At 42.8% G+C, this 17,850-nt stretch overlaps 1 protein-coding gene across 4 annotated transcripts in view; it reads left to right on the forward strand.

The window, feature by feature from the left end:
• The window catches only part of Kif13b (kinesin family member 13B), a 160,742-nt gene that overhangs the window by 126,880 nt on the left and 16,012 nt on the right, over positions 1-17,850 (forward strand). For 3 of the 4 annotated variants that reach the window (XM_076853515.1, XM_076853513.1, XM_076853514.1), the window contains 2 exons: positions 6,393-6,504; positions 10,594-10,727. In XM_076853515.1, the coding sequence (XP_076709630.1) occupies positions 6,393-6,504; positions 10,594-10,727 (246 nt within the window). Of the gene's footprint in view, positions 1-6,392; positions 6,505-10,593; positions 10,728-11,502; positions 11,605-17,850 lie in introns of all 4 variants that reach the window. The other variant, XR_013091164.1, reaches the window with a different exon arrangement.

Raw genomic sequence — 17,850 nt, forward strand, 5'->3', positions numbered from 1 at the left:
TTGAGAGGGTGCATGAAATGAGGACTGGCAAGACTGCTTGGGACGTGGCACGGAGGGTTACTCTGCACCTTTCCAGGGCCATTTCTGCAGTGGGTGGGAGAAGTCAGGGTCTTAGTAGGACATGTAATGTGTTTTTTTGTCAGCTTCGTCATCGCCGTGACAAAAAGACCTGGCAAACAGTCAGGTTTCGGAGGTCTCTGTCCATGGTCAGCTGACTCCACAGCTCTGGGATCCGGGAGAGGCAGACCATCATGGTGGAAAGGCCTGGCAGAGGAAGGCAGCTCAGAGCTCTCTGCTCAACAGGGCCAAATATAATCCCAAAGGAGATCCCCAGTGACCTCCTTCCTCCAGCCACACCCTACCTGCCTATAGCTACCACCCCGTTAATTCATGTTAGTAGATTAATTCAACAACCAAATTATACCCTCATCACCCACTCATTCCACCTCTGAAAATTCTTGCATTTTTTCACACATGAGGTTTTGGGGGACATTCATATCTAGACTATAATATAATTTTAAATGCATAAAGGGAACATTACACATTTTTGTTGTAGTGCTGGGGCCTTCCTTCCCTTCTTTAGTTCTTGATTTGTTGGGATGCTTGAGTAACTTGGTAAAGAAGAGGAAAGTGTCATTTCCTCTTTTGCTCATGTTGTGATGCCAGTGTGGGGAGAATGGTCTGGCTCTTCCCTCCCTCTCCTTTCCCGTAGCTCTTGACTGTAGCAGAAAGGTCCTGCTTGTGTTTGGGGTTTGCACTGTCCTCTCACACCCACCCTGACTGTAGCAGTCCCCCTCTGAGCAGCAGAGAAGTGTTATTGGGAAAATCAGAGGGTGCTACTTGCCAGTCCCAACAGCACACCCATTTCCACACGGAAGCATCTTTTTGTCTTCTTTTGAAGCTGAAAGGCTACACCTGAGCTGTAGTCAGCCCCTGGTCATTGCCTCATGTCCAGATCAGGAGGTGAAAGGAAGGTTCACAGGTTAAAATGAGAGCATAGTTGCTTTTGCACAGGGACCAGATGAGGGAGAAGTGCTTTTGGACAGATTATTATGGGTAGGGCTGTGCAGGGACTAAGGACATGCGGGCAATAGAGTCAGTATTCTAGCCAAAGGGTTTATGCAAGCTTGCTTGAGGAGGGGAACAGAACAGCCCCATTTCCCACTGACGGTGCCTACAGTCATCTTACCTTCTAAGGTAGGGCATCTTAAGAAGTTCTTAGGGGCTGGGGATGTGGCTCAAGCGGTAGCGCACTTGCCTGGCATGCGTGCGGCTGGGGTTCGATCCTCAGCACCACATACAAACAAAGATGTTGTGTCCGCCGAAAGCTAAAAAATAAATATTAAAAAAATTCTCTCTCTCTCTTTAAAAAAAAAAAAAAAGTTCTTAGGAGGGCACGGTTGTGGCTTAGTGCCAGAGCGCTTGCCTTGCACAGGTGAGCTACTGAGTTCGATCCTCAGCACCACGTAAAAATACATAAAGATTTTGTGTCCATCTACAACTACAATTTTTTTAAAAGGTTATTAGGAAATATAAGTTTTGGGGATTATTATTTTTTTTTTCGAGAGATTTTTTAATATTTATTTTTTAGTTTTCGGTGGATACAACATCTTTATTTTTATGTGGTGCTGAGGATCGAACCCAGCGCCCCACGCATGCCAGGCGAACGCGCTACCGTTTGAGCCACATCCCCAGCCCTTGGGAATTTTTTTAATGCCCTTGGGGTTGGAACCCAGGGCCTCATGCATGCCAGGCAAGCACTCTACCACTGGGAGCTTCATCCTCAGCTCAGTTATTAAGTATTTTTTAAGTTATGTCTTCTCACTAGGAATGTGAGGAAAGAAATCTTTCCTTCTAGCAGCAGCAAGGAGTAGAAGCAGCTCGCCTGGCCTTTTAAAGGACCCACCATTGCACTGAAATGCGTGTGTCACAAATGCACTAGAAGTTTCCGTTCCTTTCTATTTGGTATTTGAGGGGGTTTCCAGTTTTTCTATTCTCAAAAAACTCATGTTTGTCTCTCTTTTTTTCTTTTGGAGACTATCTGCATTCCTCAGTTTTCAGAGATCAAGGGAGAGGTGGCGAATCCAGTGGGTTTTCCTAATGAGCAGGATGTGAGCGCTGTCCTGCTCTCTCCGCCTTACCATGCTTGCTCTTACTTTCAGCATACAAGTGCATTTTTAAATGTGGATTTTATAGGCTGCCTGGATAGGACACTGTACTAGCACTTAGGCTTTTGTGAAAAATGACTTTGGTAATCAGTGTGTATGATTCCTGGCAAATGTTTTGGCCCCAACTATTTGTAAAAGTATTTATCTGTCAAAAACCAAATCAAAGCAAAATCAAAAACAGGAATTAAGGCATCTTACTGAATGTTGGAGGTTCTGGAATGTAAGAAGTTGGAGTTAATTCATATTAAATAAATAATGCAATTGGAAGCTGTGGGTAAGGGAAGGGCAGGTGAAGCAGAAGACTGGCAGAAGTACTCTGAACGTTTGTTTGGCTCCAGAATTTTGTGCATCTTGGTTTCCGTGCATGAAAGCACTTAATATCCAGGAGAGTCAGATCAGAAATACACCTGTTGTATACGTACAGTTGTGGGCTTGTAACTCTGAAGATGTGTTTGAAATCACCCATCATTATATCTCCATTAGTTACATCTGCCCTGCAGTCTTGCACGAGGCTATTTCTGGGTGCTCTGCTTCTGGTCCCTGTTTTACTCCTGATGTGGGTGACAAGTCAGAACTGTAGGTTAGAACCCGAGTGCCGTCTTGCACATCACACCCCCTAATACAAAAGCTATCCAGTTGGTGGACATAGTGTTTAGAGGCAGGAGAGGCCACCAGATGGCTTCTAGTCTCCGCCACCCCCCACCGCCTTAGTCGTCAGTTAATATCATAGCAGAGTCATTGGAGCAAGAGTGACAATAAAAGGGTGATTGGGAGAGGAGTGGAGGGCTCTGGTCAGTGTGGGCGGTTGGGGTGAGAGGAAGCAGAATGGTCCTAAAAACAAACTCACAGTTTTGCCTAATAACACTTTGATGCAGGCCAGCCTGTTTGGCATGCCCTTATTTTTTGATGCTCCAAAATATGAAAACTGAAATTTCTTTATGAGCTCCATCAAGATTGAATTAATGAACTGATTAATCTTCAGAAAATAAATAGAATTCAATTATTCCAAATTTTTAATTTACCTATAGTTAAAAGAAATCACCCTTGAGATAAGTCTTTCAATTAAAAATATAAACTATGACCCCTAATTGAACCGATATTGCTGTTTACTATTACTGGATGTTTCATCATCATTGTGAGGAGATTTTTATAGGCATAATGAAAACTTAGCAGGCTTTTTATGATCATCTACCAATAGATATTTAGTGCATACTTAATTTCAGCCTGTTGCCTGTCTTTCCACCTCAAAGCTGGCTGTGCTTTGAGGTCTTTTGCAATGCAAAGAAAACTATCAACAAAAATATTGTTATTTTTAAAGTCAGGTTACAGGAAATTATGTTTTTGTAATGTGGAACCTTTGTCATCTTCTGATTGGAATTTTTAATGAAATTGAATAGTCAATAACTCGGGTGATATTCGGTTAACAAAACTGAGCTGTGTTTTGGCACCGTCACTCCCTGGGACTGTCAATATTCGGCATAGTGCTGTTGCAGGCTGATGCCAGACATGAGTCACTTCCTTCATTGTACTGGAAGATACTTTGGACTTGAAATGTCACTGTGGAGAAGATGGGGACAGGAAACCTGTAGGTGCCCACTAGGACCAAGCCATGTCTACAGGTCTGCTGGGAGCCTCCCTGGCTCTTGCCCTGCTGACTTTGCCTTGAGCACAGTGCCAGCTCCAAATGATTGCCCATTGGCATCTGGAAGGGGATTTTATTTCTTTGAGTTCTGAACAGATAATCCCTTATAGTCATGGAACTCATCTGGAGATTCAGATGGAGCAGGGTCTTCTCTCTGGTGTCTCCCCATTATGGCCCATTCTGGAGTTCAGTGGACATGCAGAATGTTAGAAAGAGACCTGAGTATGATCTTGTTAGATTCCAGGTGATGCAGGTACATGCCATTGTGCTAGGAGTAGAAAGATATCACAGTCTTTCACCTTGAGATTTGAGCTGTTCAAGAGACTCGGCAGTTTAGTGTCTTTCAAAGCCCTTTTATTTATAGTGCTGAGTTCATGTCCCTCTGAAGTGCATTCAACTGGGTTGCTTTTTTACCTTCCCCTAACATTTCAAGGAAGAGGGGAAAACTGTAGAGCATCTAAGTGTAGCAACATTTTTTAAAAAAATATTTGTTCTTAAGTTCTAGGTGGACACAGTATCTTTATTTTATTTTTATGTGGTGCTGAGGATCGTACCCAGTGCCTCGTGTATGCTAGGTGAGCACTCTACCACTGAGCCACAACCCTAGCCCCTAAGTGTAGCAAATTTGATAGAAAAGTTGTACACCCCCTGCCCCCAGGGGAAAGTATGTGTAGCCACTCCCTGAACACAGATTTCAGGTGTGGTCAGGGAATGGCTGGGTAGTGCAGGAAAGAAGAAGACTGCACAGTGAAGGATTTCAGTGGAGCGTCCCCGCAGAGCACTGTGGATGTCAGCAGAAGGAGGGAATTGTATCATCAGATTTCCTCTTTCCTGGGAAGCAGAGCTCTTGAAGACCCTTGTCTTCGGGCAGCCTGTCAGATTCCTCCAGACTGTCATGACCGCGAAGGTGGCTGGGCGCAAGTGCTGCACGTCTCCCGCTCTCATTGTCCGAGGGCCAGCAGTGTGGCTCAGGCAGCATCTAAGCAGCATTTAGCCTTTGAGGTGGTCTCACTTGGAATATTTGGATGTGGGGCAAGAAGAGTTACCATTTCCATCTGCTGTGGTGTGGCATCTCGTGGGGAGTCCCTGCTGGGCAATGTCCTCAGAAGCTCTCTGAGCCCTGAGTGTGCCTGGTCACTGGACCATCCTACATCAAACAGCCCAGGTGCTGATTCTAATAATTTGCTAATGATACTTAGCTTTCCTAAGGGACAGAGTGTGGCCATGTCAGCTGCCAAATGAGGAAGAAAATGAAAATAAATTTATTTTCAAATTAAGTAAGTTGTCTTCAGAACAACTTGTGTGAACTTGACACTAAACAGAGCATGAGGCTTTTCTTCCTCTGTGAAGCTCTGAAGACTATTGACCTTGGTGTTCAGACACCTGATAGTGGTAGCCCATGGTACACGAAGCTGCAGCCTCCCAGATAATTTTTTTTAAATATTTTTTTTTAGTTGTAGTTGGACACAGTATCTTTATTTATTTTTTTTACGTGGTTCTGAGGATTGAACCCAGTGCCTCACACGTGCAAGGCGGGCGCGCTACCGCTGAGCTACAGCCCCAACCCCCCAGACAGATAATTAAATCTAAATGCAAAAAAAAAAAAACACTAGGAAAGTGTTAAAGTATGTAAATCAGCATATGATCCCTAGTAAGGCAAATGAATGCTCCTGCAGTGCAGGGTTGAGGGTCCACATTCCCCTTCCACGTCCGGCCTCATAGTATGTGCTGAATGACTTACCATTTTAAATGCTATCAGTGCTGAGTGAGTTCCTAGGGAACAGTGGCATTCTCGGAGGTAAACATGATCCAGATCACTTAAGGCTTATTGATTTTATGATCAGTACTTAGGTTGCTGCTAAAAGCAGATAGGTTCCCGATATACATCAGAAACCTGGGAGGCCTGCCCGCTCAGTGGGTCCTGCCATGCTGTTTCTCAGGCATGCTCTGGCCAGCTCAAGCTAACCATTAGGCTCATTCTTCTGTGGAATGCTAGCCTAAAATAACATTCAGTACCATAATTAAGCTCTAGTGAAGAAGTCTGGGCAATTATCAGAGGATAAAAGGAATTTAAGATCTATTAAAAATTTGAGGCTTGGTACTGTGCAGTCCAGAATTTGTACTTGCACGAACTAAATGTGGACAGGTGGAAACACCCAGTCCTGGGGAGGAGGAAGAGCCCTCTTCCAAAAGAGCCTGTTTCTGGGCTTCAGTTTCAAAGCAGAGTGATAAAGGGGGTCTTGAGCAAAAAAGCAAAATAGCCTTAGAAACAGAACTTAAGGTAGAATTGATTTGAAAAGGATTATTCTAATCTGTCCATCTGTTTTCAGTAGGTAGCAGATGTTAGGGTGGACTCATTGGCAGGCTGTGAACTGGGCCACCCACCTGTGAGGTGGTATCATTGTCTCAGGGGATTTATGGTGTGAGCAGGATGAGGAGTGTGAAGTGCTCTGTGAGCCAGCTTGGGTCCAGTAAAGAGAACATGGCTGTAGTAACATACAACAAGGATTTTTCTTGAGTATCTTTAATTTGTTTGTTAATTGATTAATCTGAAACAAAATGACCAATTTTGTCCTTACCAGGGCCGGTGGGAAAGTCAACAGGATGTATCCCAAACAACGGTTTCCAGAGGAATAGCTCCAGTCCCCCCTGCCCTCTCTGCTTGTCCCCAAAATAACCACTCTCCAGATCCAGGTAAGTCATCTTTTCGTCTGTCAATCGCTGATATGAAATCTGAGCATCTTTCAAGAGTTTCTCTCAGAATTTCTTGCTGGGTTACCACTGTTCTACCCCTTTCTTGTCTTAATGTGTTGAGCTGCGTGGGCTTTGGAGTGTGGATTCATCCTGTGTTCCTCTCGTGGATACCCCTGGATCCTGGAGTATTGTCCTCTGACTCTATTTGCTATTTTTGTTGGGATTTCTGTGTGTGTGTGTGTGCTGTGTGAATATGTACAAGTTTTTATTTTCTTATATTCACATCTTTGTCAGGTTTTTGTATCATGATTGCATTGGCCTCATAAAATGGCTTGGGAGATGCTTCTCATTGTTTTCTGGAAGAGTTTATGTATGACTGGTGTCACTTCTTCCTTAAATATTTGACAGAATTCCCTAGTGACACTCTTGGGCCTGGAATTTAGTTTGTGGGAAGATTTCAAATTATGACTTGAATTTCTGTACTAGAGTGTTATTTTATTTTTTTGTATTCCTTCTGGGTCAGTTTTCACAATTTAGGTTTTCCAAGAAATTTTGTTATTTCATCTAGATTATTAAATTTATTTGCATAAAAATCACATCATGTTACTTTACTCTTCTTTTAGGCTTTGTAGGCTCTCCCATGCAATTCCTTCTTTTTATTCTGTTGATGATTAATTTTTTTCTGTTTCCTAAATACTTTTGCTACAGGTTTATCAGAAGCAGTAATTTCACAGAACCAACTTTGGGCTTTAATATTGTTTATTATTATTTTCTATTTCTTTGGTTTTAAGAATTTCTTTCTGTCATTCACCTGTGAATTTGGTGCTTTCATTGTTATTCTACTCAGAATATTTTAAAATTTCTTTGATTCTTTGAAACATGTTACTAGCATGCTAATTCATTTGTGTATATTTGGGAGTATTTTTATTTCCTAATTAAATTCATTTTGATTCTTGAATATTTTAGTCTCCAGATGTTATAAAATGCACTTGGCAATGGTATTCTTTTTGCTTTAAAGCAGCCACTTGTTGTTGAAGGAGATGAGGGCATATAGGCAGGTGGCGCTCTGCTGTGTCCCCATGTCCGTTGCTTGTGGCCCTGTTCAGCCCTTTCAGAAGACCTTGTTTTTGTCCAATTTCACTTTTCTTTAGCCTGAAGAATATCTGTAGTACTTCTTAGTGTAGTTCTCCTGAAGAGAAAAGCTCTCTTAAGTGTCTTTATTTCACTGTTGTTTTTTTTTTTTCTTTTTCCTTTTAAAAAGGCTATTTTGACCAGATAGAGAATTCTGGGTTGCTGGCTTTTTTCTTTTAGCACTTCAGACCTCTTTTTTCTTTTAGTGCTTCAAGACCTCTTCTCCCAGGCCCCTCCATGCTGAGAATTCAGCCATCATTTGTGTCACTTGCCCATATGTAATACGTCTGTGTTTAGTTGTTTTTTTCAGAATATCTCCGTATCTTTGTCTTTAGCGTTGTACTATGAATTGCTTAGTTAGAGTTTTCTTAGTATTTACCTTGCTTAGGTTTCACCAGTGTTCTTGGGTTGATGTTTTTCAATAAGTTTGAGAAAGTTTTAGCTGGTTTTCATTAAAAATTTCTTTCCTGTCCCTTTCTGTCTCCACTCCTCCCAAGATCCTAGGTGAAGGTGGAGCTCACAGTCTCTGGTGGTGTTGTTCCTCTTCCTCCTCCTTCTGCTCTTCTTCTTCCTCTTTTTTAAAATGTTTTCATTCATATCTTCTGGTTGGATAATGTCTTCTGCCATTTCCAGTATTCTCTTGAGCACATCCAGGGAATTTTTTATTTCTGCTATTGTTCTTTTCCTGTAGAATTTCCATTTACTGTTGATTTTTTTTTTTTTTTTTGGTTTTGATTTCTCTGCTGATATTCCCTGTCTGTGCATGTGTTAAACCCATCTTTTTAGTGTCCTTGAACTTGATTATAAAAGCTGCTAAATCAGACAAAAGCTCTTATTTCTATTGACTCCTGTTTCCTTGACTTGGGTCATAGTTAATGAGTTTGACCTGTGTAACTTGCACCCTGCTCAAGACTAGGAATTTGCATGGTTCCAGTCAGCCCCCACTCCCTGCAGCCAGCCACTGTTCTGACTGCTGGAGATTGCTTATGCAGTTTCACGTAAATAGAGTATGCATTGTCTATGCGTCTGGCTGTTTTGTTCAGCACATGTGTTTGTCTTACATATTGTTGCTGGCATCAGTAATTAACTTCTATTTCTGAAATATCTCACAGTCACAATTGACTTTATCACAATTTTTTTTAATGTTTATTTTTTAGTTGTAGTTGGACACAATACCTTTATTTTACTTAATGTATTTTTATGTGGTGCTGAGGATTGAACCCAGGGTCTCGCAAGTGCGAGGCAAGCGCTCAACCACTAAGCTACAACCCCAGCCCCTTATCACAGTTTTTAATCATTTCTTCCTGCTCACAAACATTTGAGTGTTCCCAGTTTGGGGCTACTAAGAAGAATGCTTATTCTTGTACAAATCTCAATGTGAACATTTTTCTGAAGTAAATACTTAGGAGTGAAGTTGCTGGGTTATGGTGCGCCCTAGGTCTGAATTCCCTAAAGTAGTTGTGCTGAGCTCACAGTTGCAGGCAGGGCTGAATTGATTGACATGTTTGCTGTTGGGCTTTACTCATCTTTGGTCTAGCGTCCCACTCTGTTCTGGGTTTAGTTTCTTCTGTGGTGACATGTATTCATCATTGGTGCTTTCAGCAACTGTCTTTTACTGACAAACCCTTGTTTCTTTTCAATGTTAAAGTTTTTATTTTAGTCTCACTTAGAAACCCTTTTTTTGCGGAAACTATCAAAGGTACACATGTAGAAGAAGTAACATGATGTGCTGGCAAGCACCCACCTCTTGATTTCAGAATCATCCACCCATGACCAGTGTGACTTGCCTATGCTCCTACCTCCTTCGCCCCTTATCTCTTGTGAGATGTGCAGCCTTTGATTGGTTCTCAGCCTTTGATTGGTTATGGATCATCCTCCCTCTAGAATGTTAGAGCTCAAGATTGTAAATTTTCCCTCAGCCTTGAGATGATTAGTTCTTATAGCTTTTTATGTATCTTGAACTTACTTTTCTTTTTTTTCTCTCTTCTGTTTTTGCCTTCTTGTAAATTATTTGACTTTTCCAAGTTCAACTGTAATGTACCCCCTGGTGCTGGAGCCATCTCTGCTTTACCTTCTTAGAGGTTGCTCTTGTGATTACAGTAGGTCCTGAGCTTTCACAGCTAACATTACACTACTTTGTGTGAGCTTTGGAAACTTCACAGCTGTATGAGCCCATTTACCAACCGCATTGCCAGGAAGCCTGGGGCCCTCAAGGTTCGTGTGGAGTGAGGTCTGGGTGCGCTGGGCACCTCTGTTCAGGGAAAACGTCTATTCTTCAAGGTGGCTGCTTGCTCTTTTTAAGCTGTTGTGTGGATATGGTGTTCTAACATTTAGGATTTGGAGTAGATTTTCCTATAAATTAGTAAGGGGATGGAAATCTTACTACATCACAGGTATCGTCTGCACCTCTCAGCCTAGCCTTTAGTAGCTGACAGCAGGTAAGAAGATAGTTAGTTCAGACCTCTCTCTCTTTTAAAAATAGCTGAATACCACCCTTCTCCTGAAGGTCAAGTTCATCATCTTTCTTTAGTAAATAGTGATGAGAAACTTGAGTCTGTAGGACTTAGTCATGGACTGAAAGCCTAAAGTCTGTAAGGAGACTTACACCTGTATTCTGGCAGTTACGTCACTGAAAAGCTGAGCCCCCTTTGATTCTAGGGCAGAAGTTATTTGTTGACAAGGACTCGGGTGGATTGCCTTCTGATACTGCATATTGGGAGCACTGCATATTAGAACCTTCTAGAGGCCCCCAGTTACTGCTCTTTTACTGGTAGTGGAAACATCATGTGTTTGAGGATAACTGATGATACTCTCTTTTTCTGATATTAGTCTTTTAAGGATGCTTTTTAAAATTTATGTTGTTAGATTTTCTTACAAATAATATTTGGCAAATTCGCAAGAAAGAAATGTCTGTGTCATTGTTTTGTTTCATCTTGTGCCTTTCAATCTTGTTGACAGGGCTTGGTAGCCTAGCAGCCTCCTACTTGAATCCAGTAAAATCCCTGGTGCCACAGATGCCAAAGCTGCTGAAGTCCCTTTTTCCTGTCCGCGATGACAGAAGGGGCAAACAGCCACCTCCCCTTGCACATCAGGTAAAAAGCGTCGAGAAGGCAGCAGTGTGTTTTCTGATAGGTCGCTGGAGAGTGACTCTGTCGCTAGAGCTAGAGGGAGAGGGACAGCAAAACGGGGCGTTAAGACTGGGCTTTCAAGCCTGGTAAAAGCTTGTGATAATTTCTCTTCCATTCTCTTCAGAGATAACAGAGCTGTTTAAACTTATTGACACGCTCCATCCTTTCTGCTTTTAAAAATGCCAAGTACGCTACTAATGTGATTTATGGTAATATCACTTAGCGCAACAATAGTAAAATTTATGAAGTGCACTTAGTGTTGTTTGTGTATTGCCAAGTAGAAAATGTAATTCTATTTTTAATTCTTGATTTCATTTCTCTTTTCAAACAATTGTATGTCACGACTGTCCTTCCCTTTCAACCTCTGCTTCCTCTACTGTGGATAATCTGTTTTACTTAAAAGTGATCACCTATTTCCTTTTTTTGGCTCTACCTCGCCCTAAAATATGTGTTAGAGAAAATGTTAAAGGGTTTCCAAACATGCAGGAAGCTGTTCTTATGCAGTAATGGCGAATGGGAACCCTTAGAAATGCAGTTTCTAGCCTTACATAGGTGTCAGCTCAGCAGAAAGTGATAAACGAGGTCTTACTTACACTCATTTGGAAGCACCAGGACAAGTGCCATCATTGGGGGTGGTTTTGACATCAGCACTTCCATATCATTTAAAAAAATTTTTTTTTGTATTGGTAAATGGACAGAACGTCTTTATTTTATTTGTCTATTTTTATGTGGTGCTGAGGATCGAACCCAGTGCCTCATGTATGCCAGACAAGTGCTCTGCTGCTGAGCTATAGCCCCAGCCCTCCATATTCTTTGATGCATTCCAGTTGCAGAAATGCAGGTCAGTAGTTGTCTGAAACTCGACTATTTACAAGAATTTTCTAAGTTTATGAAGGCATATTCAAGGAAAGTGGGGTTGGTTGTATAAGACTGCTGCGTAGATATGTAATTTTTTCAATCTAGCATTATATAAGCATGTACGTAAGAATACACATGGAGTGAATGAAAAGACTTAAATGTCGGGATTCTGGAAGTGTTTAAACTGCAGTACATAACGGTGCTCGCTAGTTACTGATATGAACTCCGGGCCACGGGAGAGGCGGGGCAGGCAAAGGTGACTCTCCCCATAGTTTGTTGTCATGTGTGCTAGTCTCCTCTTAACTTCCTGTCAGTGTTTCATGAAGTAAGTAAGGGTCATGAAGTGTCTGAGTTATGAAAAAAAAAATGCATTTTCTCAGCTGGGCTCGGTAGCACATACCTGTAATCCCAGCGGCTCAGGAGGCTGAAGCAGGAGGATTGCTAGTTCAAAGCCAGCCTCAGCAAAAGTGGGGCACTAAGCAACTCAGTGAGACCCTGTCTCTAAATCAAATACCAAATAGGGCTGGGGATGTGGCTCAGTGGTCAAGTGCCCCTGAGTTCAGTCCCCAGTCCACTCCACCCTCCAAAAAAAATGCATTTTCTCAGACTGCCCTGGTGACCCACAGCCCACCTGGGGACACTGTCGGGTCTGTATTGACGAGCCCTGAGGTGATGCTTATCATGTGGAGTTTAATAGCCACTTTTTTCTGTTGCTGTTCAGTGAAGGCGGTAATCTAAGTTGAAGGAAGTCTTTTTGAATGCCTTTAAAAGACATGGGATCAGCCCACTGTGGTCGCAGTGATTTTTAAACTGTTTTCAGTTTTTGATGCAGCATGTCAGAGCACCTGCCAGCGGGAACTTGCTTGTACACTCACTGGAGACGGGGATGGCAGCAGCGTGTCCGAAGCAGATCTTTGGTGATGGGAAGAGAACTGCAGTATGTCATGTCAGGATGAGAAGTTCACTTGAAATGTGTTACTGAAATATTAGCAATTTATGTTCGTTTACTCAAGTGTATTTATTTTTTGGGCACATATGAGCAAAGGTATCGAGGGAACAGGCCTTGAGCATATCTTTCATAGTTTACAGATATGTGAAAACATAGCACTGAAGCTGGTCTGAATGAGGATAGATGTCCAGTGGTCAAACTCTTTCCTCTGGTTTATGAAGACGCCACTCCCTTTTCTTGCCGGCACCAGCCCTGTCTCTGTCCTCATCCCCGACTGCATTAGCATAAAGCTCTCAGCTGCCCTGCTGCCCTCTGCCCGTCCTCTCTGGCCTTTCCTGGGTCTGTTTCTTCCATCAAGCCTCTGGTGTTCAGGTGGCCATCGCTGTGTGGGCATTTTTTTCTTTCTTGGTCTCATTCCCTCCCATGGCTTTACCATAGTGATACAAAGTAGCCAATGGTCTTTCACAGCTTAGGCTATGAAAACACAACAGTCCCCAGCTTGAAAACTTCCTTGGAAACAGAATAGAACCTGAGTTCTTCTGTAGGTGGTGCACATCCTCCGGTGCCCTGACCTTTAATCGTTATTTCCTTTCTTCCCTTCAGCCACCTTGCTGAATTGTATCTGTGCCTTTTGTCTCACGAACACATCAGTCTCACAGGTTCTGGTGCCTGTCTTTCCTTCTGCTGGGAATGCTCTCTCCAGAGTACTGCAGGGCCAGGAGAGTGGCAGCCATTTCAAGGAGGCATAGTTTATGGTGGTGTTTCTTCACCACCAAACTGAAACAGCCTCCACCAAACACACGCACTACATTCTCTTGATTCTTTTTCTTTTTTTAAATTTTATTTTATTTTTTATGTGGCACTGAAGATCGAACCTAGTACCTTACCCGTGCTAGGCAAGTGTTCTACCACTCAGCTATGGCCCCAGTCCCATCGATTCTACTTCTTACTGGGAGTTATGGTTAGGTTTATATGTTTGTTGATGTAAACCTTGAGGACAGAGCTTCCTGTGCTGGCTGGGGCCTGACATGTATGACACACAGTATGTGTTGGTTGGCTCACCATTGACGTGTATACAGACTGCAATGTCAGACTGCACAACAGTGGCATTCAGTGATAGAAGGGACCATGTTTACAACTAGAGGTGAGAGAATCACAGCTGAGTGGGGGCTTGGGACATCCAGACCTGTTTATTAACTTTCTTCAATAGAAGTGTCACTAAAGAATATTCCTGAAGGCAGCCAGGCATGATAGCATGCAGTCTGTAATCTCAGCAACTTGGGAAGCCAAGGCAGGAGGATCACAAGGTCAAAGCCAGCCTCAGCAACTTAGAGATCCTGTCTCAAAATAAAAGGTAAAGAGGGCTGGGGTGTGGCTCAGTGGTGAATCATCGCTGGGTTCAATATCCAGGACCGTAAAAAAAATGTTCCTGAAGGAGAGAAAAACTTTAGCTTTTCATTTGGGAATCAGCTGATCAAAGACCCTCATGTTCCCCTCATTTTACTGACAGTCTCTGGTGAAGCTCTGGGAGTAGTCGGTGTCTGTGGAAATGACTTCTCACAGCATCCAGGCCTCTCCTGCCTGGTCATCTTAGAGACTGAGCCGCGAGTGCCGTGGAAAGCACAGGAGCCGTGAGAGCTGGTGGCCTGCTGGACACATCCTGCCCTGCTTGTTTCTAGTGATCGTCTCCTTCACTGGGCACTTCTGAGTGGGCACTTTTGATACCTACAGTTTGAGATTCTCACAAAAAATTCTACTCCCCTCCCCCTTGCTGTACAAGGTCTTCTTCCGGTGTTCGACTCCCGGGTGAGGTGGGGCGAGCGGTCTTTCCTTCTCCTGGGCCTCCTCCAGGCTGGGCGGCTCAAGAGGTCTGTGCTGTTCCAGATAGAAGTGCTTTGTCACCCTGAGTCTTGTCAGGGCCTGTGCACCGTGGGGAGCCCAGAAGGGAGCAAGTTATTCTTGGACTTGAAAATAGTGGAACTCTATCTTTCTCATCTAAATCATATACTTCTACCAAAGTAGCCTATGATTATGCCTTTTTTGTTTGCTTTTTGGAAGAAGCATCAGTTCTTTGTGCTTCTTGTCAGTTAATGATGCTGGAATTTTTTGGCGATTTTTCCTCTCATCAAGGTAGTTCCTTTTCCCTTTTATTATTATGTTGTCTAACTAAAGTGTACAAATACTAAATGAAGAACTTCAGATTCATTTCTAAAATTTTCATTTTGATTTTTAACATTCCTTGGATATCAGGATCCTTGTGAGTTTTTAAAAGAACATTTTAGCTATCATCTGCACACCTTTTAAAGCTCCCCGTCTGCATTCCAGTCACCAATGTTGAACATTATTAGGGACTAAAGCAGAGTCCTGTCATCTGCAAGGAGGGGCCACAGAGTGCCTTCCTCCGCATCAACAATCGAGGACATCTAGAACAAAACAAACGCTGATGACACTTGCTGGATGACCCTGTCCTCTGCCTGGCTCTGCCATTGCCATGTGCAGGCATGTAAGGGTGCAGGCACGTAATGATGCACCTTAGCAGCAGCTTGGTGAGACTCACCAGCACCTGGAGGCTTCCTCTCTGTTCTGATAATCTTTTACTTGCTACAAATGCCTGTTACACCCATTTCAGGGGTCCCTACAAAAGATCTTTAAATTAACATGACCAGACATTTAGATGTTGAGAACAACATCAAGTGCAGATCACTGGGTGAGTGCAGTGGCGCACACCTGTAATCTTGCACCTTGGGAGGCTGAAGCAGGAGGATTGAAATTTTAAGGCCAGCCTCAGCAACTTAGTGAGACACTGTCTCACAATTAAAAAAAAAAAAAATACAAAGGGTTGGGAATGTAGCTCAGTGGTAGAGCACCCCTGGGTTGGTTCAAGCCCCATTATTGGGGAGAGGGAATACAAATCAGAGCATATGACTCAAAGAAATTAATTCTATAGTACAGAAGCATATAAATATCATTATTAATATCAATAAGACTTAGAGATAGTAAATAAATAGTAATATTACTTAAGTTTTATAATGTGAAATGGCATAAAAAACTAAAATCTCCAAACGATTTGGGAATACACAGAGATGGTACATGGTAACCAAACAGATTGTGTTCATTAACATGTGTATCATTTTAAAAACCATTTCTCTTTCCATTTCCCACCTATGATAAAAAAAATTAAGAAGACTTCCTGTGTTACAGCTTTTTGTTGCTGTGACCAGAATACTGACAGGAACAACTTGGAGGAGGAAAAGTTTATTTTGGGCTCATGGTTTCAGAGTCTCAGCCCATGGCTGGCTGACTTCATTGCTCTGAGCCTGAGATGATGGAAAGGTGAGAGAGAAAGAAGCCAGGGACAAGATATAGTCCCCAAGGGCACGTTCCCAGTGACTGCATCCTCCAGCCATGCCCCACCTACCTATAGTTACCATCCAGAACGTCATTCAAATGATCCAACCATCAGATGGATTAATCCACTGCTGAGATGACCACTTTTCATAAACTAATTGTTTTACTTCCGGACATTTTGTTGTCTAACACATGTGCTTCTCAGGGGATATTAGAGGCGGAAACCATAACACTTCCTTTTAATGTTTCTATCCCAATTTAGTTTGGAGACCTAAATCTCCTTCCCTGAGACGGTTCTGGCAGTGAAGATGCCCATGCCGTCTCCCTTAAACATCCATTCCCGCTGGGGTTCTTTTTGGTGTTATCAGTGACACTTAGAGGACTGTGTGTGGTTCTGTATGTATCATGCTGAAATACAGTGACCCGTGGGAATTATGTGAGAGGATGCCATCAGCAGTGCAGAGGATTAAAGGAGTTGTTTATAGCTTATCCGGGCAGTGTCAGAAGCCGACCACGTAAGCATTCAGCGCTCTTCAACCCCAGGAGGATAGAGCCTCTGAAGGGCGATTTAACCACACCAGAGGGAGGAGAGTCATGAAATTAACAGAGAACTGTGACAACTGCGAGAACAACAGTGATTTATAGACAGCAAAGTGCTTTCTAAAACATATCTGTGGGATTCTGCCACTCCTGTTTTTTTAAATACTAAACATTTTTGAGAATATAAAAACCTGGGTAAGGACTCAGGTCTCATATGCACCAGTCACTGCTCGCATTCCCACTGGTAGATGAGGTGGAAGAGCAGCACAGGTTGTGTGATAGAGAGTGGTGATTATCACAGAGGTACTTTTAATCAGAGTGTCCTTGACATTTTCAGGCCGACACGTTCAGTTCCCTTCTTCACGCGAGGTACACAGACATGTGAGCTCGGGAATCCAGTGAAAGGTGAAGGTCTGTTCACATTTCTTTAAAATGAGCAGGTTCTCGGGTCAAGATGCTGTTGTGTTCCTGGACTTGTATTTTATCTGATTGATTTGAAAAGGTCGTGGATCTTTTCTTGTAAGCTGAAGTTAACAGTTCCTTCCTTTAAAAACAAAGATTCTCATAACCTACAGAATCTTTTGGCTTGAGCATATTCATAAAGACTTAGAATTCTTGTTTTTATGGAGATTGGTTCTGGTTGTAATCAATTTCTGTCTGAGTTCCAGAAATGCAAAGATATTGCACGGAAAGAGGTGGCAGCTGACAAAATTGCTGTCTTTGACCTTCTGATGCAAGTTTAGTAACGAATCTAGAAAATAATGAACTGCAATTAATGAAATCTGCACTCATATTCAAGTGTGTTTCTCAGACAGCACATAAAATAATTGAAAGAACTTCCTGCTCTCTAATTAGTTAGATTGAATTAATTTGGCATGATAGCTTTTTTCACGTATCTGGGAGTCTGTGTTCACAGGAAGCTATTTATGTGCTTCAAAGTTCAGGGCTCTAAGTGGTGTTGTTGATTAATCTGGGGAATTAAAGAGTTAATGGTCAGATTTTAATTTCTACCGTCAAAAGCTGGCCTTATTGCGGCCTTTGTTTTGTGTGTCCCTCTGGTCAGGGGGGGAAGGCCTTGAGCAGAGGGCAGCAGCCTGCCCATCCCTGGGGCTGCTGGAGAGGATGTCCTGTGGTTTTCCCTCTGTTACCATGAGATGCTTCCACGAGGAAGTGGGCCACAGGCGCACTTGCCCTCCCCTGCATGCAGGAAGCACGTTGCACTGTGACCGAGGCCCACCATCTAGCTGAAACAGGAAAGCACAGCGACACCTTGTTTTCCAGGCTTTGCTTTCCTTGATCATTCAGGTCAATTTAAAAATAATATAGATGGGCTTTCCCCGCTGTGATTGAACACCACCAGTGTAGGTACTTGGACAGGGCGTGCTACATCCT

Source organism: Callospermophilus lateralis, chromosome 4, assembly GCF_048772815.1.
Source record: "Callospermophilus lateralis isolate mCalLat2 chromosome 4, mCalLat2.hap1, whole genome shotgun sequence".
Classification (NCBI taxonomy): Eukaryota; Metazoa; Chordata; class Mammalia; order Rodentia; family Sciuridae; genus Callospermophilus; species Callospermophilus lateralis.